General features: G+C 40.4%; 1 protein-coding gene across 3 annotated transcripts in view; it reads right to left on the bottom strand.

Annotated features, from left to right (window-relative positions):
* Positions 1-15,216, bottom strand: part of LOC145991068 (protein Skeletor, isoforms B/C) — a 306,612-nt gene extending 291,396 nt beyond the window's left edge. For all 3 annotated transcript variants that reach the window (XM_083126786.1, XM_083126787.1, XM_083126788.1), the window contains exon 1: positions 15,128-15,216. In XM_083126786.1, the coding sequence (XP_082982912.1) occupies positions 15,128-15,173 (46 nt within the window). In that variant the 5' untranslated portion in view covers positions 15,174-15,216. The remainder of the gene's footprint in view (positions 1-15,127) is intronic.
* Positions 15,217-27,751: the final 12,535 nt, after the last annotated feature.

Here is a 27,751-nt window from a genome sequence, read left to right as displayed (position 1 = left end):
TCTTTATTATTGTTCATATTTACATTATATTTATACCAACTGCATTATATTATAAACAAAAGTGTTCGGTCACTTTTATGTTCAACTTCCTTCTACGCTCGAGTGAGTTTACTTCTAAAATCCAAACACGGATTTGTTGTACGGTGCTGGACAAATTGAACTATGCTTTTTTACCACAGATCATTACCGTTCTTATATATCTAATCTGTGGTTCCTGCTGCAAGAAGAAAATGGAAAGGAAGTGGACAGCGGCGGCGCCGGGGAGCTGATGGGGTGCGGAATGAAATTTAGGGGATGCGATGTTGAAAATAAAGAAACATGCATGCATGATTTAGCCCAAGAATCAAATCCTGATCAACTTTTAGTAGGCATATATGATAATATGCCAATAAAACTGAAGAATTCTAGCAACTTGCTTCATTTTCGCTTGATTTTAGCACAACATGTTTAAAAGTTTCAAAAGAACAGCTTGCTCAAGGGACATACATGGACCACCGGAGGACTTTTTTCCATGGAGAGGCAATAACATCGGTCTCACTTCAGTACCTAACATTCGGTGCTCAATGTGACGTCATAACACAATATGAAACTGTAAGGCTTAATGGTTTCGGTTGAACACATTCATTTGTTCGCTCATCCAACATTCAGTGCAACAGGACAAACAGCGCCGTCTGTTAGTCTAGTGTTTACTTCGAACTTTACCGGTTTAAATCGCTAACCATAAGTTAAATGTTAACTTCCGCACAATCACCAGCAAGTGTGGCCAGGCCATAGCTGGTTACTGTTGTCAACCCATTAACATTCCCGCCGCCCCATACGACGCATCGATTAATCATTGCCCGGGGAAGATTAAAGCCAACAGCGGAAGCCGGTCGATAGGCAAAGAAAACACGAAGTGATACGTCAACAATCCGTGACCATTAGGAGTAACGATTTGTGCCCAAGGATTAGCGTAAACGGCTTTTGCAGCCGTGACAATGTTACCACACAGATTTCACGTCTTCCAATCGATAGTCGAGGTTGTGTTGCGGAGGGGGAGGGGGAAGAGAGGGGGCACATTCCGTGCGGTATGCGTGGTGAAAAGGCTCGCGATTTTTATGGAACTGTAGCGAAGCGGTTGGCTATTTCAGCAGTATGTTTCTGTGACTTGGCTTCCGTTCCAGAGCCTCGTCACCGAGTGGTGAGTTGGACACGAGTCCACTGTGAAATAGTCTTTGCCATTGCGCATACCCAGACTTTTCTGGGGGAAGGGGGGATAAATAATTATTTTTTCAGGGACAGGCAACATTTCCTGGAGAGGGCAAGGAATATACTTCCCATTTGTGGCAATGCCTTATTTTCAATTATTTGAAAAAGGATAACATTTGTTTTACTTTCCAAAGCCAAATGGAGTTTCTCAGCACTCGTTTTCCTGGAGTGGCAGTACCTCCCCTTCCTCTTCCCACTGGATACGCCCATAACTTTAGCCCACCCACTGTATATAAGAAATTTTCAGAATTACTTATAGTGGAAAAGGAGAAAAGGAAATAGAAATTAAGATGGAAAAGCAAAGAATAAGAGGCATAAATAAAAACAAAGAGGTGGAGAGAGAAAAAGAAGGACGACAGAAAGAGAAAAAACAAGGGGAAAGAGAAGGAGATGAATTGATACAGAAATAGAATAAGGAAAAGAGAAAAGTAGAAAGGAATAGAAAGTAGGGAACGAAAGAGCAAACAACAGAGGAAAATAAAGAGAGAAAGGTAGAAAGAGAAACAAAGAAAACTAGAAAGAGAATGAGAGAAGAAAGAAACAGACACCTAGAAAGAGAATAAGAGAAGAAAGAAACAATGAAAACTAGAAAGAGAATGAGAGAAGAAAGAAACAAAGACACCTAGAAAGAGAATGAGAGAAGAAAGAAACAATGAAAACTAGAAAGAGAATGAGAAAAGAAAGAAACAAAGAAAACTAGAAAGAGAATGAGAGAAGAAAGAAACAAAGACACCTAGAAAGAGAATGAGAGAAGAAAGAAACAAAGAAAACTAGAAAGAGAATGAGAGAAGAAAGAAACAAAGAAAACTAGAAAGAGAATGAGAGAAGAAAGAAACAAAGACACCTAGAAAGAGAATGAGAGGAAAGAAACAATGAAAACTAGAAAGAGAATGAGAAAAGAAAGAAACAAAGACACCTAGAAAGAGAATGAGAGAAGAAAGAAACAATGAAAACTAGAAAGAGAATGAGAAAAGAAAGAAAGAAAGGAAACTAGAAAGAGAATGAGAGAAGAAAGAAACAAAGAAAACTAGAATAGAATGAAAGAGAAACAATGAAAACTAGAAAGAGAATGAGAAAAGAAAGAAACAAATAAAACTAGAAAAAGAATGAGAGTAGAAAGAGAAACAGAGAATCGTAGTTGTGGGCTAAATTCTTCGGCATCACTGCGTGTGTTCCATGTCGGTGTGAGAAGGGAAACCCATTCCCATCTCACCTGAATGCACATCACATACTTGGCTTCAGTCAAAGAAGTACCACACAACGGCAGCCATATTCCTTGCGTTTTAATTTACATTACTATCACTCCATGCATTGTACACTTCGCAACATCTTATTTGACCGCCCTGAAAAATTTCAAAGTCCGGAATTCGTAAATTTGGCAGCATAGCGCTTCAGAGCCAACTAAGAGTATCCAACTTTGCAACATTTCTTCTTCCTGAATGAAAACGCTCGTAATATTTTTCCATTCTTTCACATTCCATAAATTAAAGATACCCTAAAGCAGTAATAAAATATATGAGTAGACAAAAAAATGTTAAGTAGAAATACGAATGTTGAAAATATTTCAAGACTCTTCGTTCTAAATTTGAAAATAGGAAAATGTATGTGCATTGTGAAACACTGAACAGGATCTCATCGACCCGGAAAGAATTGCCGTCACATTTGAATGCAAGAAAGCAAATTTATGATGATTTTATGCAAATGTTTAGTAAAGATACTTTGCACAACACCAAACGATTCTGCAAAGTGTGTCTTTTCCTTGGTTCTTGGCGAAAAATGGTTCGAAACTCCGGCACAATGTTGCTTCAAACGAGATTAACGTGTTTTACTGAGCTTTCTGTTAGCAATCTCCTGGAGTAGTTGGTTAGATGACAGCACTTCCGTTTTTTTACTGTTTTCGTCAAGATCGAAACATCGTAGGTTCAAATCCCACCCTTTCCTTATTATTTTTTCCTTTTTATTTACCGAGTACGAAGTGTTCTAATAACGTAATATAATATTATATGATATTACTGTAAATATTTATGCGATGCATGCTCAGTGGCGGCGATTGGGTTTCAAAACTGATGGGGCAAGGTGGGGGGAGGGGGAGGGCAGTCTTTGGAAAAAAGCTGAAGTTTCTTGTCAAACGGGGTCTGGTTCAAATGACTCCTTTTCGCTCTCCTGTTCCTACTTTAAACAAACAACAAAATACTTCTCAAAACACGGAATTTTTACACAATTTACAAAATTTGACAAAACAACAATAGATATGTTCATCATTTTTCCCTTTCAGCGTTTCTCGATTTTATCTGAATTCGTTTCCTCATGAAAATTGCCATGAGGTATGACATTATGTGTGAATTGGTTTCTTCAAACTGGTAGCAAATTTTAATATGAGCTGCCTGGAGAAGAGGTAACGTGCTTGATTGTTACGAGGGAGGTCGTAGGTTCGATTCTCCTTCTAGGCAGGATTTTTTTCAGGAGTATATCGTTGGGTGTAAAGTTTATCCACCGTGCTAAGAAGTTAACATTGGTCTCTGTATTTCAAGAGGTGAAAGGAAATAGTAAGAGAAAGTTATTTCGATGATAGGAGGAAGTCACATGCCATGTGGAATGCGCAGAATCAAGTTACATAGAGCTAAGTCTGTAATGGTGGTTTCGAATATTGCAAAGTTAGTGCGGAAAGTTTATAATATCTGATACTCGTACTTTCTGTTCAAAGGAGACAAACATTTTAGATACAAAGCAGTGAGGAATTAACGATAATTATGAGGTTTTGAATTTTTTTTTGTCACTCACTATATAAATACTTATTAGTAGTTTCTTATCGAATCGGCCTCCGTCGCAATAACAATTTACTTATGTTAATTGGCGATTTACTATTATTTTTAGACGCATGGTAAGATGGTGGTGAGGGGATTGACAACAGTCATTACGAAGGAACGGACATAAAATTACCAATCTTAGCAATTTGAACTCATTAAACGCTCTCCTTCGTTACAGTACTGCACTACATCACTACTTAACATAACTGTATATCTTTTTTTAGTATATCGAAATTAAATAATCAATATTTTAGGTGTCAGTGAAGAACAAACAATACATAACTTAAATAACATTACATTTTGCATCCTGAATACATATATGTGATGTGTGAATTATTCATGATGTGTGTGTTAACACAACATATGAACAATAACTAAAAAAGAAAAGTTTTAACTTTAAATCCTGGAAATCTCCAACTTCTAAGGGGAAATATGCGCAGAAGGGACGTCTCTCAAATGTGCATCGGATTCATTTTTTTAAATATTCTAATATCAACGGTATCTGTTCAGCAAACAAAAAAAAGAAAAAAAGAAAGAGGAGAGGGTGGGATTTGAACCCGCTACCTTTCACGCTTGATGAAAAATAAGGATAGCAGCGCCTAACTGACTGATCTACGTCAACTTAATGACGTTATACTCTTAAAAACATGTTGACGTTTATGAAGACTCCCACCTTCCTGTGTTTCAAGCTCATTTTCTCGACAAGTCGTGCAAAATATATGTTTTTGAGAACTGTTCGATATTATGCAAGGTATTGTAAATAAAATGTCGCATAAACTCCTCACAAATTTGCTTCTTTCTGCACAAACTTGATGGCAATTTCCTCCAGGTGGAGAAAAACTCTATTCAGTGTTTCAAACCCCCAAAATTTAAGTCGAGCAAGCAGAATCGTAAATATCCTTCAAGGTTCTTTTTCCAATTTATTATTTCTCTTTGATTGTGTATTATAATAGCGGTTTATGGTTTCTAAATTCATGGAAAGTGTTAAATTGAAAACCTATCACTGCAGCGTTTTTCGTCTAGTGGAAGGACTTACTCAAAGTTGGCTACTCTCACCTGGAGCTGAAGTGCAATGTTGCTAAGTTTACGATTTTGGGACTTAGAATTCTTTCGGGGCGGTCAAATAAGATGTTGCGAAGTGTACATACAAGTTCAATCTTTCCCAATACTCAAAGAGTCAAATTTTTATTTCGCATCAACGGATGTGGTGTATGACATGAGACAACTATTCTCTGGAAGCTGTGAAATCGAAGTCATTGTAAACATATAGATGTGGTTTGTGAGAAGTTGCAACGATCCTGCGAGATCGCCACAAGTTACGCATTTATTCTTTTATTGTCATTGTTGAATAGCATTGTATAATCTTATCTATTGTGTTATCGCTTCTGCATAGGATTTCACTGCTATGCTTGGAAGAGAACGTAGTTCTACCATGTCTCACTAGGGAGCGTTATTGTTATAATAGTTCATTATTAAACTGTATAGATGGCACCTCATGTTAAGCAGCGCTCTCGTAGTTCACGAGGATCCACTAGAGGCGCTGGCGCTGCGCTCGGAATTGTATATAAGCAGCGACGCTGCCCCGGCCAGCCAGTTCTGTGTTGACTCTTCGGCGACTCATGGTCGAGCTCTGCTCCCGCAAATAGCCCAGCATTGCAAGCACACGGGTGCTTAGGGATACAAGAGGGCTTCTTACAGTGTGGCCTACTCTGGTAGATTATACGAGAGGTAGCAATATTTCTCGGCCTACCGGGTAGAATATACGCATTGTTTCAAGCTCAACCTCCTACAGTGTGGCCTGCCTGTAGAACAGAAACGTACTCCTTGTGCGGCCTACAGGTAGATTATACGCATTGTATTGGGTTACGGTTTAGCTCGTGGACATATTTACTGTTGGGAGACGGCCTACTAGTAGATTATACATTTCACAACAGTCGATGCAGAAATGACGTCATCTTTTGGCCTACTGTGGTAGATTATACGAGCGATAGCAATATTTCTTGGCCTACCAGGTAGATTATACGAAGGGTGATGTTCATCGTTAGTTAATTTTTCATTAAGGGAAAAACGAGCAGTGTCTTATTACTGCCTTCAGTTTAGCATTATTCAAGTAAGTAAATAAAGTTTAACTAAGCATTATTCTTTGTAAGCTTACAGTAAATTTCCGTTGCTTTGTTGATATTACTCTTTACTAGGAAAGCAGATTTAAATGTTCCTTGAGTCGTTTAATTAATGCCCTATTGTCCCCAAGTCAGCACAGAGGCGTCCCAATGCCATACAAGAAAAATAAGGTCCTTTATTCCCCACTGGAGAAAAATTGAATGGTCCCTGTCCTCCCTCTCCAAGACTTCTGCAGAGGAGATTCGAACCTGGAACTTCAAGAACGACAAAGTGCAGTGAAATCTTATCAGGAGATATTGTGACTTTGTGCGGATATCTAATTTCACCCCAGTGTAATAAACTGTTTACGTCGACGCTAACTTTCATTATATATATATACCCGAACCCTGAGTGTATAAGAACCTCATATCTCCGGCTAGAAAAGAGCTACCATCATGGGTAAAACTGAATAATGTTCCCCGTCACAACGTCGAACCCGGTACGTTGCAGTCAAGCCCGTTTCTGATTTTTACCGCAACTGCAACGTTGTGCCGTGAGGGCGTGTGTGCGTGTGGATCGAACCGAGGGGGCGTTACAAAGTGTTATTTGTTTCTCCAATGGCAGCGGTGAAGGAATCTTGCATTATGAACAGGAACATATTTAGGGGGGTCCGAACCCCCTTCCACCGAAAAACCAAGTACTAAAATTAAATAATCAAAATATACTTGTTAGCATTTGTTGCATAATTCAGAATAATTTGTTTCCGACTAACTTACTGGAAAGTAAGGAATTGGGATCATACGGCATGGAAGGACATTACCAAAGATATATATGCACTACTCCTTATGATAATATCCACAAAATATTAATCAGGAACTTTACTTTTCGTTAATTGAATCTAACTCCTCAAGAAATATTAAATTCTTTATCTATTTGACAGTAATTTCCTTGCCAGGGCAGTTGTTTTTACACAACGTTTGGCGATCTTAACTACACGTAAGCTACATCATGAATGTGTGTTGTTACATCTCTAGTCCTTTACCTCTTTTTACATATTAATGTAACAATAACAATACAATATTAATTTACATATTGAATTAATATTATTTTAATGTAATTAAACAATTATAAATATATTATTGTCATTATTATTATTATTATTGAGACATTTGGTAGGACACCCCGAAATGTATTTCTAGATACGTGCCTGTTGCATTTGAAAAGGCCACAACGTTCTCAAGACCAGAACCATGGTAATTGTAAAAAATAAGTTATCTGAAATATACGTATCAGCAAAAACACCATTTCAGAAGGTAAACATTAGTCATAGTTGAGTGACGAAGAGACCGTGCTGGTGGTTGTGTGTCTCATATGCTCCTTTCGCTCTTCATGCGTCTCACCTTGAAACGACTGTAAAGACGCCCATCTTGCACTTTCACCTGAAACCGCTACTCAGTGAGAAACAGGAGGAACTTGGGGAGGGGAGGTTCCCTTGCCTTCGCGTGTCACGGCAAGACGACCGCGGACGTCCACACTCGACGGTGTTGGATGTTGACGCAACGCCAGAAAAAAAGTGGGTGATCAACCAGTCATGCATCGCTGCATCCAAGGCTTTACCGTTATCCGCTGCTGCACTTTTGTGGGGCTTGCTTTGGGCGGAGTGTGTTGTAGAGGTCATTCGTGCAGCTTGCATCACGATGTAGGAGAGACAGGATTGCTGGAGTGGCTATATGTGCCGTGAACGTATCAAGGTTAAGTGTACTCTATGGGTCAGCGTTGTGGAAGGTTCTATCACAACGAGCTTGCCTTTGATAGCCAGGAGTTTTCTTTTTAAACAGCTCCATAGGGGTAGTACTGATTGATAGACTTAGGTTATTTACGTCGCTTTTCTTCCACTTTTAACTAATCGCGACGGTGAGGATGATTGACCATATGATTAAATTGCTGAAAGGATACTCACAACACATATATATCTCCAAAATATCGTGACGATATATCGTCTAGTTGATATCGCGTGGACGATATTTTTTTCAATATGGTCTAGACGATTTATCACCCAATACTAGTACAGAGACAAGATTCTGCCAAGTCTCGTCTCGTATTTTTGTTACTTTCCGTTGCTTTTCTAACACTTTTTGGTAATCGCGACGATGGAGATTGCTGATGATTAGATTAAATTGTTGAAGGGCGCTCACGAAAATCACATTCATGGCTAGGCCTGCATTCCAACTCTCAATCTTGATGTCGAAAGTTGACAATTTAAGTCTCGTCTCGTGTATGATAAGGTGTGTCTCGGTCTTACTCAAAGTTAGTTTGTTTTTCAAAGTTTAAATATGCCGAAGCGCGGTACAACGCCACCCGGCCTGGACATGGGTGCTCTTAAGTGTCATCAATTTAATCATATCATCACTCATCCCCGGTCACGATTAGCCAAACGTGGCAGAAAAGCGAAGCTAAATAAAAATCGAGTCAAAGTTAAAGTCCACTTAATGCTCAGATATGCAAATCGGAACTGATGCTACAGTTTAAAGTATGTTGTGAACAAGTGTGCAATGTGCCTCCACCAAGGACCAAACACGGAACTTCTTGGTTACATGGCGATAGTGTTATATTAAGTATTCCTGGAGGCCTTCGTTCTCATTTCGGTCTCGCAGTAAGCTACATATGCAGAGTGGCACAAATTTTCACAGCGTATAGAGGTCACTGCGGTAAACAAATTTTAATAATAACGTTTTTATGATTGCCGTCTCGTTTCCACGCTAAAGAAACACTCAAAAAAACTGAATTTTGCAACCACAATATACAGGTTCACAGTTGCCACTCTAATGGATTCACTTTGTGGTTACGATAACAAAATATATAACCCACCTGTAGTAATCAGAGCACCTGTTATGTTTGAATACATCGCAAAATAAAACAGTTGTTTTCTGCAGAAGTCTCTCTAAGTGTTGAAGGCTCCGGTGTCGTTCTCGTCTTGCGTATTAATATGTTGTCTCGGTCTTGTCTGATTAAACCTCCCCATCTCCCCATCCCACAGTAGTAACCCGAGGGCAGAATTGGAGACTTACGTAGCACAAGTAACTTGACATCGCTTTAATTTTTCAATAGTTCCCGTGTCAGTAACGGTATCGAATTCCTTTCTTTAAAAGAGTAACGATTCTTACTTGTGTTGCCTTGCGAAGTTCAGAACAGGCCAATTTATTTCCTAATAACAAAGACTGAATTTAACTTAATATGATAGGGGTTGACCTCCAATTTCCTTATTTCGACATGCCTTTGCATTACGCCATGATAAGAATTAAATTAAAGAATAACATAATTAAGGAACTATGTATGGGCATATGAAAGGACATCTAACACGATCACACACATGCCCTCTCTTTTTATCTGTAAAATGACGCACAAAAATTGAACGTGAGATGGCACTTCCTCTAACAAAAGATGTGGACGGATCCCACTTTAAACTATAGGTACAGTCCCAATTAGTCAATATTTGCATAAGGTGGACTTAAAAACAAATTCAATTCTAACGACAAGAACCCATAAGTGATTATTACAAGGGGGCAGAGAAATATACAATTCTAGATGATGTCGTATAAGTAAATACAATAATTGACATCAAGAAGTCCAACGAAGACGAGGCAAATGACATCGCTGGATTATATTGTGAGAAAATACTGTTCTTCAATGCACAATATCAAATGTATATAAGCGGATTGAAAGTATCAAGGAAGATGTGAATTCTATACGTACACAATTCATTAAGTATTCATTCAGATAAAAGCAAAACATTCTACAGACCGGTACTACTTGTGAATATGTCTTACTAAATAAACTGAACTCTTATGCAGTCCAAAATCACGAGTCGAGAAAGTTCTTAAGTGGCGTAAGCAAGGGCACCCGCATGGTTTGGGGGGGTACTTGCTGGAAGAATTCGAATGGTGAAATTATAGCATAAAAACATGGACGAGGGATGCCGTGAAAGGTAGCACACCAAGTGCCTATGAAAATTGTCATAGGGATGCTTTGTGGAAAAGCACCGCTGCCCCCCCCTCCTCCCACACAGAAAAAATCGTACGGGCTGCCTTAGACGTAAACATTTTTTGCACTACATTTCGCATGCAGATTGATGTAAATCAGGTCGTGCTACAAGATTATATCCATGTTTCGTTGCCTTATGTTTCCTGATACTCGTACGAGTAATAATTAAAGAAAGGAAAGTTTCATATGCATAGGAAATGAAACAGCGCGAACATGACTTACAAGTTAATGGTCTAATTGCAACATGCACTAAGGTTAAGTGCTGCAGGCGCATAGAAAGAAAATCTGGAAGTAGATAAGTGCAGCTCGTAAAACAGGGACTCAGATTAAGAGAAGGCGCAGGGTGGATTGTTATTGGGCATTGTTCATTGATGAGTGCTCCTACTCTTACTGCGTTTCGAGAGTCTTCTCTCGTCTTCAGGTGAGCATATTTCTTTAACCGGTAGTGAGGAAAGATGATAGAACAAGAAACACACACGGAAAGCATAAACTAATTGATTGGTTTGTTGTATTTACTTCTCTTTTCTGCCACTCTTGGCTAATCGCGAAGATAGGGAAGAAAAGTGATAAGATGAAAGACAACCGGAAACGCATATGGACACTGGCGTACGCAGGATTTTTCTTCGGGAGGGGCTGGGATTATATAGGTGGATGCTTTCAGTGGCGCCAACTTATAAGGGTCCGTGGAGATACAGCGTGCTTAATAATTTGTCGAGTTAATGTTATTATCATATTTGTTATTGTTATATATTTGCGTATTGAAAGCAGTAAATAACATATTTAAAATAGCGAATATGGTGTGCATTAATATCATGATACTTGGAAGGGAGAATTTGAGATTCTTGTAACTTATAAAAACCCAATGTTTTCTAGTGGGCGGCATGCACAATAAGATATTTCGTATAGCTATTCAGAACGTTCCACTCTCAAAAATGGCAACTGAGGGTCGTTTTATGGGGCTTGCTTTATCACTCTTGGTTTTTCCCGAGTTTTTAGTGCTATCGTTTGAAAATATTTATTTTTCAAAATTTCAGAGGGGGCTGTAGCCCCTTCAGCCCCCCTCTGCGTACGCCAGTGCACATGGACACAATACAAGCTCCACAGAGGATTATGCTGGCCGAGTCCAGACGCCTGAGCCTCGTTAGTCTGCAAGAATGCAGTTTTTCTTAACATGCCCCCTTAGCTGAGGAATAATCCTACTTTTATAATTTACAGTAATATGTTGCTCCCTTTCGCCTCAACTAATAACATAACATACTCGTATAATACCAATTAGTCAAGTTGAAACTGAATGAGTTATTGCTACTTATTTTAGTAATGAAGTAAATTGAAATATCCCAATACTTTTTGAACGGAAGGGAAGTTGGGCGCCACAGGAAAGGGAACGACTTAAGATGACCGGACCTCTCTCCGATTTTCATCATATTTGGCATACTCACTAATCGAGGCCTCCTAATCACGAATCTGAAGATAAAAGTTGTTGGAAACTTCTAGAAATTGCAAAATAAGCTAAAATAAGGCGTTAGTTTTCGGAATGGAAACCGTCGATTTTCGCGAAATTTTTTGTTTCACAAGGAAATATATATATTCCTGATACTTCCACGACACCAAATTTTAACTATGTTTGCCTAACCTAACCGCAACTAAACTAAACACACGTGAATGGTTCTTGGGGCTAACGTCAATGGTTCGCAATTATTTTGCAATTTCTAGATCCTGATACTACCACGACACCAAATGTTAACTAGGTTTGCCTAACCTAACCGAAACTAAACTAAACACACGTCAATGGTTCGTGGGGCTAGCGTCAATGGTTCGCAATTATTTTGCAATTTCTAGACGTTTCCGACAAATTTTAACTTCAGATTCGTCATTAGCAGACCTCAATTAGTAAGTATGTCAAATATGAAGAAAATCGGAGAGGGGCCCGGTCATCTTAAGTCAAACCCAGGAAAGCTTGAAAACGAATGGATCGCTTAGAATTAAACGGAACAACATTACACTACTACTAATACTAGCGGCGGCGGTTGCCCCCCACTTTTAGCTACTTTTGCCCACGCACTATGCTAAACCGTATATATAAAGGGAAATATACTCTTTGCCCCCCCCCCCCCCTTCCGTGTTGGCACCTTGCTTTTGGAATCCCATCGCCGCCACTGACTATTACACACACAAAACCAAATTTGATACCGAGAAAAGTGAAAAGCAAGTATCTTAGCCCTGGCACAAAAACCGACCGCCGCGGTGAAGTGATTAGCACAGTGCACACGACGTCAGGGGTCCGGAGGTTCGAATCCCGACCTGGGTGCTCTTTATGAGTGTCCCTTCATCAATGGCATCATATCATCACACATGCTCATGTCGCGATTATCCAAAAGTGGCAGAAACTCGACGCTAAATAACAAATCAAATTAAACCATCTCAGTGTGGATTTCAAGCCAAACATGGCACCATCTTCTGCTCAGGAATGTGTAGAATGGCAAATTAAATGTAGCAAAATGTAGTATAGAATTCCAGAGGATGCCTTGAGGTAGGTCAGCGTACCATGTTTGGTTCACATCATAAGTCTACCGTAAGTTCAATCCTCACCAGCGGCAAAAATAAATTTGTTCACCAGTACAGAGAAGAGGCACTCTCTTGAAACGTGGTATTAGAATAAGTAAAATTAGTGCAACTAGACAACGGATAAAGTCGAATGGTCGAAGTTCCTTTTGTTTTATTGAGATTTCATCCCTAAATGCATTCTGCTAAGGATCAGATTTACTTCTACATTAATTCACACTAGTCTACGATACTTACAGTCGCTTGTCAACGGAAAATACATTGTCCATTGGATGCTCGCATGCTTGCGTAAGGTAATTTTTAAGTTGTTCTTTTCAACATAAATAACTTTTTATCGAAACCCAAACAGTGCTCATTACTTTAAGGAAGGTTCAAATTTCATGTGACAATGATTGCCAAAATTCTACGATAATTAGTCTTCCTGCTAGGAGAATTTAAAAAATATCATAAAGCAATCTGAAGAGTTACCCGTCCAGTTACCACAAAGAACCATTGTCACTTACATTCAGAGACGTATTAGAAGGCAGTCTTAATAATATTTGTAAATAACAGTAACATGTTACATTTCCGATACCTGTGTTAGTATCTATTTCAGAGTAAGGCTTGATATAACATTACTTCTGCGTTACTTTTATCGTTATTATTCTTTGTTACACATTTCTCCACTTTTTTTTTCTCTTTAACATATTCACTTCAGCAGAGAATCTGTCAGTATTTCTGAAATATGGAATCAAATAAATTTCCAGTTTCTGGTGTAAAACGACGCTATGAAAGAAATATGTTGTACGAGTTACGGGATAAATGCAGCAATATCATTTAATGGACAGAGGCAAGGTGTCGGACTTCAATGCCGATGCAGAGACTTCGAGTCTGTGGCAAGTTTTATCGGCGTTCGCCTGTTCTAAGTAGCTCTGGGATTTCTCAGCCTCCCAACCAATGGTTTCATGGAGAAGCGAAAAGAGCGTGGTGCAGCTCACACCATCTTCAGGGGAGCAAAAGCCACCTGGCATAGTCGCGGATTACATTAGTTCAGTGCCTTCTTCAGACAGTGGCGTGCCTAGGATTTTCGAAAGGGGTGAGGGTTACTTATAATTTTTTGATAGTCCTTATTTTGCCATCTTTTCCTGCCTTTGATGTTCTTTTTTCAGGAATACTGGGCCAGAGGGAGGTTATGACCTCTACCACCCCCACTCCCCTTTGGGCACGCCTCTGTCTTCAGATGATAACGGTATCTGTAAAGACGTTTCACCTGATGCGGCGAAGAAAATGGGATAATTGTTATGTGTGTTGATAGATGTCACTACGGACTTAGAAAGAGTGAAATGTTGACGTTTTCAGGTTCACGGGAAAGTTCCTTCAGAATTTGAATCTTACAGTATAACAATAGATTAATTAATATTTTGTTGTCTAAAAGAAATGAAAAAGTAATATGCTTCATCTATTTTAGGGGAATAAACGTTAAGGCTCACTAGCATTTAAGGATGCTTTAATTATTTCAATGAGCACCGATTGGGTATTGAAGCACATTCGAAGTAAGTAATTTTTAATTTATTTATATTATCGTGTCTGGAACGTATTAAATTTTCTAGCTGAATACAAGATTGGCCATCATGTCGGAGTGCATTAGTGGGAGATTGCCCCACTGGAACAGGTTTCCTCAAAATCTTGGATTAAAGTAATGCTAGAGAGGAAAAAACAATGAAATGTCAGTTGGCATAATGGTTAGATGGGCAAGGAATGAACTTTGTCGGTGAAGAATTCGCGAAACATGGTTCCAGTTGCTACGTCGGAAGTTACAACACCACACAATTCCGTATCATTTTTTTTCTACACCACCATAGCACTGCATATCTTCAAGGTGCATCTCCCATCGGTCGCTGACACTTTCTCAGGGGGAGGATCCACTCCCGTCCAATGAGCCTCTCAGGTGCGTGGGAACATGTCCATGCGTGCTACGATGCAGTTGCGTGAGGGTATGGGGAGAATCACAAGAAAAATATAATCGTACATGCACGTCACGTAGCGAGACACTTTTCAACTTCTTCAGATTAAAAAAGAAAAAAACGGAGAGAAATTCGGCGATGTGTTTCTTGAATTTCACACAACACATTTTGTCACATCACACTGTTATGTCACATTTCCTGACATTTTCCATTCGAAGTTGCAGAAATCACCACTAGAGGGGGTAGCGAATGTCTCTCTCTTCCGGTACCGAGGCTTTGCATGGCTAATTCTCAGAGGAAAATAAGATGGAAGTAAAAAAAAATGGCAAACTGTGTGTCAAGGAAACCAAAACGGAGGAGGACATGTAAGGATTTTTCGGCAGGGATGCCAACTGACCGAGCACAAAACAAAAAACAATCACTCACCGTGGAACAGTCCCAGAAACACTAGGAGGACCAAGGATCTATCCATTTCAGACGCCGCCGTTCGAAATTGTCCGTGCACCTTCCGAGCCCGGAGTTCAACTAACCGCTCCGTCAGGGATTCCGTTGCACCGACATCGCCACCGGACGTGACGTCAGGAGAGCGTGGGCGGGGCGAGAGCTACGCGAAGGCGGAGCGTGCCTCGGGCGGTTTGCGGCGCGCGGCTGGAGTTGCGCTGTGTGTTCCGCCGCATCAGGTGAAACTCCAGCAGTGCGATAGGTGGCATTCTGGTGTTCCCATTCGCTCGTGTTGCATAAGTGACAGGATGTGGTGAATCGGGCAGGACGTGCGATTTTTTTTTTCTTTTTTATTACCAGGCGTGATGTGAAATCTAGATTGTTACAATATCCAGCACGATCTTGACGTATGTCTTTGCGGAATACAAAGTCAAGGGTTGTGAGAAGTTTGTGTGTAGTGTTTTATTATTGGTGTCACAGCACTGATATCGAATAAGGCTCCAAATACTCTCGATCATAGGATATTATGTGTTTTGGACTTGTACAGGATGTTAGAGCCTACTACATGATGAACGGAAAATTTGTTATCAGTACTTGAAATAGCCAATTTCAACAGTCAATTTAAAAGGCAAGAAAGAAACAACGACAATAACGTAATTGCGTAATAACGTCGTCGCCTTGTAATCAAGGGATCGCGGGTTTGATGCACGTAGAGTCACATAGTGGTTCGGATTTCACTTTAAATTGTAGGCTCAGTCGCGATTAGCCTATCTGTGCATAAAGTGGGCTGAAAAAACGGAAGTCAAACCCTGTGGCTGAGTGGTTAGCACATCGCGCTGCGACGCCAGGGGTCCCGGGTTCGAATCCCTCATCCTCATTTTTGCGATTAGCCAAAAGTGGCAGATAAGGGAAGTAAAATAAACCAAATCAATCCTCTTTCTGCCATTTGGGGGTGAAGAAGAACAGTTATTAAATGAAGTTGACAAAGAAAGGAACATTAGGTACCATCCATGCTCAGATCAGGACTCGAACGCAGAACCTTCGAGGGCGAGGTCGTGAGTCGAACACTCAACGTTCAAGGCCTCCAGGACAGCAGGGTGAAAATATGAAGCAAATGCTACAAGGTAGCGATTGATAATTTATTAGAAAGGATCGCCAAAATATGCAGCAGTTGCGATCCCGTCACGACCTTCGCTTTGCTCTGACTATACTTGTCCAACTTGTTCGGCGAACAAATGAAAATATACCAGTGCCGTTCTATTTCGAATATCACTAGCGTTTATTTAATACATGTACACCGTGAGAGTGACGTGGGTGCGTTTGAGTGTTCTGAAGAAGAAAACTGGTTTGGGCCAAATTTTCAATTTTTTTTCTGAAAATGAAGTTCATTATTTTCAAGCTTAGTGTTTTGCTTAAGCCGATTAACCCTTACATTACATTGTAAAGTGCTGTTCGTCATAAACTATCTTAGGGCCTTCCCGATGGCGCAATGGTAGCGTCGTCGCCTTGTAATGAAGGGGTCCCGGGTTCGATACCCGGTGGAGGCACATAGTGGTTCGGATCCCACTTTAAACTGTAGGTCCAGTCCCGATTAACACTACTGTGAATAAAGTGGACTTAAAATACCAGCTCAAACCAAGCCAAAACTGTTATATTGACTGATTATTTTACTTCGCATTTCTGCCACTTTCGGCTGTTCGTGAAGATGAGAATTAGGGATGATAATGATGAAATTGATGGACACTCTCATGGAATACCATGCCAAGGCCGGTATTCGAACCCGGGACCTCTGGTGTCGAAGCGCGCTGTGATAACCACTTTGTCACGGGGACAGGCTGCTTTACCGAAGGCTGATACAGTCATGAGAGATTTAGCGTTGTTCTAATTCTATTTTTTTATTATTAAGAAAACGAAAAAGGCTATACATCTGCGGTATTATTGATTCTTTTCGTACCGAGTATTGGGTAATTCACATGAATGAATGATTTGGTGAAAATGAACAAATCCAAAGGAAGAATCATGTAATTCGTGTTAGTGTTTTTGCTATATATCGTTGCTTTTCTGTCACTTTTGGCTAATCGCGACGACGAAGATGAGTGTTGTAATAGAGGGGGACTCACTTGAAATACGCCAATGTTTATAGGTAAGGACTCGAACCCGGAATCTTCGGTGGCGAGAGCGGGAGTCGAGTACTTATTCTAAGCCTTACTTTCTGTAATACAGTGTCCATAGGCTAACTAATTACAAGCATCCATCTTCATTTACCCTATCTTAATATGAATTCATACTACTGTATAAATCAGTATTTACTGTAGTAAGGAACATCTAGCCATGTTGTGTTTATAAAGTTGATTAACTTATTTATATTTTTGTTAATCTGAGTCCAAATAATTTATATTATACTGCCGGATTTTATCCACAATACAGGGTGTTCATAAAGTCCCGGTACCATTACAGAAAAAAACATAGCTCGGAAACTACATACAATAGAACAATGGTGTTAATTGCAAAATGAGCTGCAACTCTCCACTTATATATGACAACCATAATTTTTCAACAAGATAGGTCAACCCTTCATTGGTCCAAGGATGTTCGAGCTCTTCTGGATAGGCATTCCCTGGCAGTATGAGCCTTTAGACGAAAGGTGTAGAAAGGCGGCGTTTTATTCTTTCTTTCTATGCCTGTTGCCGAACCTTCGTGGCGGACTGGTTAATCAGCGCGTTACGACGCCAGGGATCCCGGGTTCGAATCCCGACTTGGACATGGATGTTCTTTGTGAGTACCCAATTTCATCACGGGGCCTCCCCGATGGCTTCGTCGCCTTGCAATAAAAGAGTCCTGGGTTCGATAACCGGTGGAGGCACATAGTGGTTCGGGTCCTACTTTAAACTGTAGGTCCAGTCCCGATTAGCCTTACTGTTAATGGACTTAAAAACACCAAGTCAACTAATATCATCATATCATCCTCATCGTCCTGATTAGCCAAATGTGGCAGACATGGACGTCCGCAGGATTTTTTCCAGGGAGGGGCAAGGAAGGTATTTTTTTCCAGGGGGGGGCAAACAAAGGCAAAATTTCCCCCAAAATAGTGTTGTTCCCTAAAAAACATTGCTTAAATTTGAATTTATGGTGTTCATGCAATAATGAACACATATTATTGTGGATAAAATTAAATTATATGTGTGAAATACATATTTTTTGGTTGACTTTCATTTTCCAGGGGGGGGCCACGGCCCCCCCTTGCCCCCCCCCCTTCCGGACGCCCATGGTGGCAGAAGCAACGTAACTTAATTCAATTCAATTCAATTCTACCCTTAGGGTTAATCGTGACAATGATTGATTTTGTTTATTTTACTTCACTTTTCTGCCACTTCTGGCTAATTGCAAAGATGAGGATGAATGATGATGTGATGAAATTGATGAAAAGAAAACATTCATGAAGAACATCCATGCCCAGGCCGGTATACGAAGCCGAGATCTCTGGTCCTGACAATTAGTATGAATGACAAACTTATGGATGAGTGATGAGACAAGCAGAATGATACATCCATGCCTTAACCAGGGTTCAAACCTAGGACCTCTGGCTTTGTAGCGCGTTACATTGACCGCGAAGGTCGGCAGAATGTTATTTTCTTCAAAGCAAAAACAAAAGGAGATTGCTGTTGTTGCATAAATGCGCATACTTCATATATCGAGTTGGGAAGAATTGTGAATGAAACAACAATCTTGTTTGCCCGATTTGCGTAGTTTAGGAAATCAGATTTTTCATTACAGCCTTTAAATCCGTGAGCAACTAGCTATAGTCCACGCGTATACTTTGTTAACGTCGAAGAACTGAAGAAAGCCGCCGCCACAAACGTAGGTGGGGATAAATAGCGGGCGCGTTGTTTTCGTCCAATAACACTCAACCTTCAGCCAATGAGCGCAGCTGTCATTCTGCTCGTCTACTCCACGTGGAGTCCTTGAGCTGAGTCGCATCTAATCACTAGACCTCTAAAAATCCTAAAATAGGTTGTGAAAATCTTAAGTAAGGCTCGAAAAATCTTGAAGTAGGTTAAAAAAAACTTAAAATAGTTAAAAATTCCTGAGAAACGCTGATTAGGTATAGTCACCGGCAATGAAAATGGGACACCTATATCCTGAAATACGCACTACCTTGCATAACGTTATGTGTGTTGCCTAACCCTACGACGATGGCAGAACTTACCATTGGAAATTTGCTATTAAAATGCACTCCTCGCCGTATAGTTAGGCAAAAATATTTTTTCATGTTATCCACAGTCAAAACTCCGCAATTTTTGTCTGCGAGGATCATCTTATATGCTGAAAACAATCTTTCAACAAAAACATAGTCAGTGGTGCAAACTTCAATGCTGAAATGTTAGTTTGCAAGGCGTGAATGCCACAAAGCACCGAAGTGACGCCATAGTGAACAAGACCACACAGATCAGACCACTTTGGATTGTACAGGTAACAGTGGCACCAGACATTTTGCTTTGTTTAGAGCTTTGAAAAATCACCATGGACTTGGAGGAAGGGAAATCGACAGAGAGTTCGTTTCAAAGACGTTCGTCATTGAAGTTTTTCTTGACCAAACAAAGCAAATGCCTCCGTGTGACATACAAATCCTGTAAAAACCTTTTAAAATATATAAAAACCTAAAAAAAAACGCTTTATTTAGGCGCATAAACCTAAAATAGGTTCTAACAAGCAAAATATGTTTTTTAGGCACTATAAAATTTCATCACTTGTTTTTTTAACGAAACGCTGACATAACTTATTATTTCTTATATACCTGTAAAGGAAAAAATAGGTTAAGAAACTAAAATCCGAGGTATACTAATCACATGTACATGCACAAGGCTGCAGTGTATATTTCCCCTTACTCTAGTGCAGTGTTCCCGAAACTAGCATTTTGGCTTCGTCGCACGAACTAGGAGGGATGGAGGCAGCTGTAGAAGGGCTTCCGGAGCTAACTAAGCCACAGATTTAGTAAATTAAGCGCAAGTTTCAAAGGGAGTGGATGAGGGGAAAGGGCGAGGAACATGTAACGGTCTCATACATTATTCAGATACATACAGTACGGTTTTTTAAGCATATTCATACACTCTTCTTTACTCTGCTTTGTTTTGTTTTTTTCGGAACTCGCATTGCTGCAGGAAAGACGGCTTGGACATTAGCGAAACTAATGTTGTTTCCAATATTTAAGCAGAGTTCTTCGGGTATCATAGGGATTTCGAGGTGCAGCCTCGATCTTCTACGAGTGTATTACGTAGCTGGCTTACAGAATCAAGATTCTGTGGTGACTCCAATGACGTCATCGTCTCGGAATTGTCAGCTCGCAGACCCATACAGCACAAATCTCCAAGGGACGTCCATAGGATATCCATGGGATATCCCATCCTGGATATTTATGGGATATGTGGTATTTTGTCCACGTGTTAATAAAAATTTGACATAAATATTTTGATATTTGTGTAAAGATTCATTCACAGTATCTAGTCTCATGTTAGTTATGTTAGGACTCAAATTCTATACTATTACAGTAACAAATCGTAAGTTAAAAATATCTCCGAAAGGAATTGCGTCGTTCGTAGGCCCATTGTCTTTTCAGCGAGTCACGCTAATCCGCCAGACCACGTGAAACTGTCTTTGCCACGAGGCTTTCTTTTGCCTCGAACACAACGCCAGACGCGAGTTTGCATTGATTGATTGAGTTTGTGTTTTAAGTCGACTTTATGCACAGTAAGGCTAATCGGGACAGGACCTACAATTTAAAGTGGGATCCACCGGGTATCGATCCCTGGACCCCTTGATTACAAGACGACGAAGCTAACACTGCCCCATCGAGGAGGCTCACGAGTTTACATTGAGGACGTTAACTTGATTACCCGTGGTGGTGAAGAATAATCTCTGCATACTCTGCTTATTATTGATACGCGTGTGGATACAAAGCTTTTTTCGAATGTTTAGATCTGTGTGTGTGTGTGTGTGTGTGTGTGTAAATTTGTGTGCGTCAGTGCGTGTGTGTGAGAGAGAGTGGAGTACTTATTATAAGCATATGTGTAACAGAGTTCTTCGATGTGTGTAAATCCAGTCCAGACTCGTTATTTTCCAAAGTATGAGCGAGAAATAGGAGCACAATGTCCAGATTTGGTTCAATTTTAGTACAGAATATATCCTTATCCAAAATGAAATAAAAATATCCAGAAAATGTCGCTATCCCGTGAACCCATGTTCAAAACATGTCCAAAAGTAATCCACAGGATGTCCAAAACATTTTCAAAAATGATCCACAGAATGTCCAAAACACATCCTTTCTGGATATCCTATGGATGTCCCCATGACGGACATATGGTAGACATCCATAGGACGTCCCCTGGACATTCCGGGACATCCTATGGATATCCAGCATTTCGGCACGAATATCCAGAAGGCGTCCATTAGACGTGTCCTGGATATTTGTGTGCTGTATGGGGAAGAAGCACGAGGGCTGGCGAAAATATCCGAAGACTGCTGCTCATAAGCAGTGTATACGGTATCTTTACAACATTGACCTCATATACTCACATATCAACATGTTGGTTCTGAAAGGGTCGAAAAAATAGTCTCGATGATAGGGTAGCAAAAATTTGTTTAGACCTTTGTCCTTGGATTGATTTAGTTTTATTCTACTTCGCTTTTTTGCCACTTTTGGCTAATCGCAAAGACGAGAATGAGCGATTATATGATGAAAGTGATGTAGGAACACTTACAAAGGAAACATATGCCCAGGCCGGGGTTCGACCCGCAACCCCTGACGTGGTAGCGGGCAGTTATTCCGATTGTACAGTGACCTGCAATAACAATGGGACACTTAGATCCTGAAATGCTTCCCTGGAAGATGTTATGTGTGTTGCCTAACTCTACGGCGGTGGTAGAAATTGCCATTGAAAATTTGCTATTAAAACACACTTATTGCTGTAGAGTTAGGCAACACACATAACGCCTCGCAAGGAAACGAGTATTTCAGGATCTAAGTTTTGCTGGTGGCTGTACAATCGCGGAATACACCCTACGATTCAATTCTCGACAAAACAGGTAGATAAAGGTGCAACTTGAAGTGTGTAAACACTTGAGACGATATCTTCTATATATGTAAAAATGTATGTATGTGTGTGTGTGGGTGCGTATATTTGTTTGTTCCGGCATAATTCTCGAACGCCTGGAGCAATTTCAACCAAACTTGGTACGCGTATCACTTGCAATCTGGAAATAAATGCTGTGGGGGTAAGACACCCCTAGGGGTGGGGTGGGAAGGGATGACATGTAAAAATAATCGAGAACCACCGATATTAAATTCCGCACGAACATACATCCGTCACTCTATGCAATCCAGCACAACGATAGTGTTTCTCGGGTTGTCTAACATTCAGGCTGTGTTGCGAAGGGAATCCATAGTTTTCGTGACACTCCCAATGCTGTTCAACTCCAAGTTCATTTTACACTATAGTTAGAATTCATTCTTTTCCTGTCTAATACAATATTGGGATAAATAAATACCCGGGCAACGCCGGCTAATCAGCTAGTACAACGTAAAGGGGAGGGGAAACGTAACAGACGAGAATTTGGACTTGGTTCGTTCTGCGTGCTCAAAGGCTGAATTAACCGTGTCTTTAATTGGCAGAAGCAGAGGCGAAAAGTGCGTTTAAATAAAGATGACTGCTGTACGCGTCAACGCTTCGCTTTTGTTCATTTCCCATCAACCCTCCTGTTGAGCGTTCTGTGGAAAAGCCTCCATTAATGCTCGGGTGCAGCGTTAGGGAGCGTCTAATGCGTGCATGGTTGGTCAGTGACAATGACAGCGTTGCTCCGACCATCATCGACTGGGGGGGGGGGGAGGGAAACAATGAGCTCCTTTACATGCCGTTTGACCTGAAAGTTTGGAGGGAAAGAGGGTGATTCAATCGTTCCATTAAAATACACAATGACAACTGAGAGAATAAGGGTTGAAAGCATGATTTTGCAAGGGCGTACTTTACGTACCTACAGGCGTAGTTGCTGATCTTGCGCTCGGTTGATCCGTTGGCAAAAGCCGTTTTTGAAATGTCGGTATGATATTGCAAGATCTGAGAAAATTACATCTGGTTAGAGTTCCTTCTGGAACATTCACGTTAATCTTCGTGTGGTTTGTTTTGCTGTTGTCTCAGAGTCGCAATAGATTCGTGCCTACGTATAAGAGCCTATTAAGAACATCTATAGCGAAAGCAAACTGCACGAAGATACACGTGAATGTGTCAGAAGGAACTCTAAGGCCCTCTTCAGACGAAAGCATTTCCTTTAACATTTTTGCTAGCATACTAAATGCTACGAAATGCTTCCAAAAATCTTATAGCAGATACTTTACACGAAAGCATTTCACGTAACATTTCGGCTAGCTTTCGCGATTACAATGTATAATATCGGTTGATCTTTTTGAAATGTCAGAAAAGTAAACCGTTATCTACAAGACGTTAATGTAGATATCTCCGAGCCAGAGGCGTCTCCTGAACGCACGAGGTGCATGCTGCACATGCGGAATTGTGGGGAAAAGGACAGCTTGCTCTGTGACGACATTAATGAGGGTTTCTACATTCTAATTTCTTCATATAGGAGAAGTATTTATTTTAGACGAGAGCGCTCAACTAATCTTATATTACATTTCTTGGATCTGAAGTGACGCATCCGTCAATTGTGGGAAAATAATTATTACTATCTTTCACTTCAGATCCAAGAAATGTAATATAAGCATAGTTGAGCGCTCTCGTCTAAAATACAGGGTGCGGCAACATAACTTCCTTATTTCACAACGCAATAAAACCCATCTGATGAATTAGAATTGTTTAATGGTTTTTTTACACTGTAGGTACATATCTACAGTTAAGTTTCACACAGTTTTGAAAATCATATCAGGGAGTTGACGCCCCCCATTGTCCATACACTGAAGAAACCGATTTCTGGCTTTATGCCGAACCAGCATATCAGCGGGAATGTTGGCAATTTCTTGACGGATGTTGGCCTTCAGGTCTTGGAGGGTCCTTGGACGGGTAACATAAACACGGGATTTAAAAAAAAAACACAAAAAAAAAATCGCTATGGGCCATATCGGGAGAGCAGGCTGGCCACTCCAATAACAGAACATCCGTTCGTAAAGTAGGCCTCGACGGCAAACTCACGCTCCTCACTGTTCCAACGCATGATGGCGACTGGCCGGGACGCAAACGAAACTTTAGACTCGCGCCTGTCGAATGAGACCACTCCCGCCCCGCTACGACCTCTACAGGCTCCATGGCGCGCATTTCAAGAAAGGAAGTTACGTTGCCGCACCCTGTAAATACTTCTCCTATATGACGAAATTAGAATGTAGAAATGCTCATTAATGTCGTCGCAGAGCAAGCTGTCCTTTTCCCCCACAATGGACACATGCGTTCAAGAGACGTCTCTGCGTCCGAGCATTTGTAATAAGCAAAAATTAAGTAAGTTTCGAGTGATTGGAGGTTTACAGTCTTCAGCTGCGTGGCGGCAGTAGCATGCATGTAATACTCGAAAATTTCTCATACAATGCGACATTCTGTGTGCGCTGTTGTGACGTGACCATCACCTTTATTACCATGCACATTAGCGCCGCCATGTGGCTGAAGTCTGTAAACCTCCACTTCATCGAAACTTACATCCTTTCTGCTTATATTACGACAAGCTGTTCGGAGATATCTACATTAACCTCTTGTAGATAACGGTTTACTTTTCTGACATCTTAAACGGATCACCCCATATATACAGCACGAAAGCCACATCGAGTTACACCATCTATGGTGAGTGCACGGGGTTCACATTTGAAACAACTAAAATATTCTTCAATACGTGTACAATAAACGTTATAAAGTATGTATTTAAGCAGCGCCATTGTTTTATACCTAATAACATTTTATAGGAAACGTTATTCCTCTCGGTTCAATAGTTATCGTGTTTTAAAAATGTGAAGTGATACATTGTTTACATGCCGCCATTATAGGTGCACTCCTGACATATAGGTCGCTTCTGATTGGTTATGCTACGAAAAATGCTAAGGATATAGAGCTGATTCTATCCTTGAGAAATGCCATGAAATATACCATGGCATCTGAAATGTCATAAGATTTTTCACTTTACACGGTAGCATTTTGGTCATGGCGTAAATGTTAAGAAAAATGCGAAGGGAAATTATTTCGTCTAAACTGGGCCTAAGGAGATGGAAGTTTTCAGAATTTAAACTATCATAGCGGTTTTTGGAAAGGAGAGGGAATTTCGATTGGTTGATTTGGTGTTTTAAGTCCACTTTATGCACAGTAAGGCTAATCGGGACTGGACCTACAGTTTAAAGTAGGATCCGAACCACTTGTGCCTCCACCGGGTAAAGAGGGAATTTCGAGAACGGCTTCCTGGGCGTGGGTCAAAGGTCCATCCGAGCCTTAACTTACAGAACGAAATTACAGAAAAAAAGTCACCTTTCATGTGTTTCACCACTTCCCATTGCAGACCTCCGTGGCGGAAGGGTTAGCACAGCGCGCTGCGACACTAGAGGTCTCGAGTTCGAATCTCAGCCTAGGCACTGGTGTTCTTTCGTCATGTAATCACTCATCATCTTCACGATTAGCCAAAGTGGCAGAAAAGCGAAGTAAAACAAAGCAAATCAATCAAACCACGTCTCTTCGCCATCTGCAAAGAAACCAATTTGCATTTAACTGTAGAATTCTATAAAGGAAAATTAAACTTTCCAATGACTCCAATGGTAAAAACTATTTTCCCTCTTACCTGCACCCATTCTGAAGTTTTCGCTCTTTATATTACCCACATGCCTCCACGATGGTGAGGTGGTTATGTCGTCGTCTTGTAATCAAGGGGTCCCGGGTTTCCAAGTCCGGTGAAGGCACATAGTCAAGGGCGCCCGCAGGGAAGGTCCAGGGGTGGGGCACTTGCCCCCCTCAGATTTCTGGAAAGAATTAATGCAATTCGAATGATGAAATTGTAGAGATATTTTATAAAGAAAATGTTGTTTTCTGTGACTTACAAACCGTAAGCAACTATTATGATTATTATTATTTAAGTTGGGTTACATTTAAGCGTACAGTCTATTTTACACTGGTTATCTAACTATAAATAACAACTTTTTGTCAGTATACAGTTATGCAAATTGTATCTAGATATACAGAGTATGAAAATTACAAATGTATGTATTTTTTTTAAAAAAAAAAGTAGTAGTGGTAGTTGTAGTAGAAACAACAAAAATAATAGGAACACTAAAAGCAGTAATAATAGCAATAATAATAATAATAATAATAAAAGTTTCCATGAGCCTGCCCCCTGAGAAAAACCCTGCACGCGCCCTTTCACATAGTACCACACACTGTACCCAGTTGACACGAATATGTTGACTCCGGTAACGCACTGGAAGTGCATAAATTTCTAATGATGTGCTTTCAGTGCACAAAATACACAGAGAAATGCACCAAAGGGTTATTTTATCAGCTGTTGTTGCACTCGAATGCATTAATCGAGAAAATGGGACACAATCATTTCAAAGAAACAAAAATTACACATTTAACTAGGTCCATTTATGCACCCAAAAGAAATTTATAAAAGTGAATGACACAGGCCGTGTGCAAAACACCATCAAAAATAGCTCTGTTCTCCCGCAAGAAAATGCTGTAGGCCCAGTCCCGATTGGTCTTCCTGAGATTAAGGTAGACTTACTTACAAATATGCTCAAACAAACATACCACGTGTGTGTGATACACTACGCAGGCTAAGAGCACTGTTGCGCGTATATTGACAGTTCAATTATTGTTGCGTGTTTAGATCAATGAATGATCTACAACACGTGTCGCCGAACTGCACTGACAATCTTGGAATTGTAGTAATCCATTTTCACGTGCCTTCCTTTGGAAGTAATCACGTGTTGTCCCTCACGTTGCTTTCATGGTCACTTTCACAAAGACGCCTCGAAATTAAAAAAGAAATTAAAAAATGGATTTGTTGGAAAATTTTACATAAATTTGTCACACAGGCTGTTTTCTTCTTAAAATTCTAAAGTTATCTCAAGATGGCGGGCGTGCATGAGAAGGCACCCAAACGTCCACGTGGTACACACAGTAACTGTAGGCTAACGAGGTTCTGGCGTACAATACGCTGCGTTTCCCTTTATTAAATCATTATGTGTGGCGAGTGCCGTCTTACAGCCTCAAGTTTTAGCACAGATGGATATTTAGTCCCCAGATATTTCATTGATCTAACAATTCAAGATGGTGGCTTCGAAGATGGCGGATGAATATCAGGGCTGTTAAACGTCCAGGAACACATACATTCTGCAGGACCGGAAACTTTCTTCTCGCACAATTTAAATTCGGTTCAAGTTGCGTATTGTTTCATTGAAAAAAGGTTCCTGGACCGAATTTAAATTGATCCGGAAAAAAGGTTTCTGGACTGAATTGAAATGCTTTAAATATGAAAAGGTTATACACTGTCTAGAACTCATTTACGTTTGCTGATTTTCTCTCCAAGTCAGGGATTGAATTTATTTACAATTCGAAGAGCAGGATTGACCGATTGAAAGTT

The sequence above is a fragment of the Lepisma saccharinum genome, chromosome 8 (assembly GCF_977018435.1).
Source record: "Lepisma saccharinum chromosome 8, izLepSacc3.1, whole genome shotgun sequence".
NCBI classification, from domain to species: domain Eukaryota; kingdom Metazoa; phylum Arthropoda; class Insecta; order Zygentoma; family Lepismatidae; genus Lepisma; species Lepisma saccharinum.
This window is presented reverse-complemented; position numbering and strand designations above follow the sequence as displayed.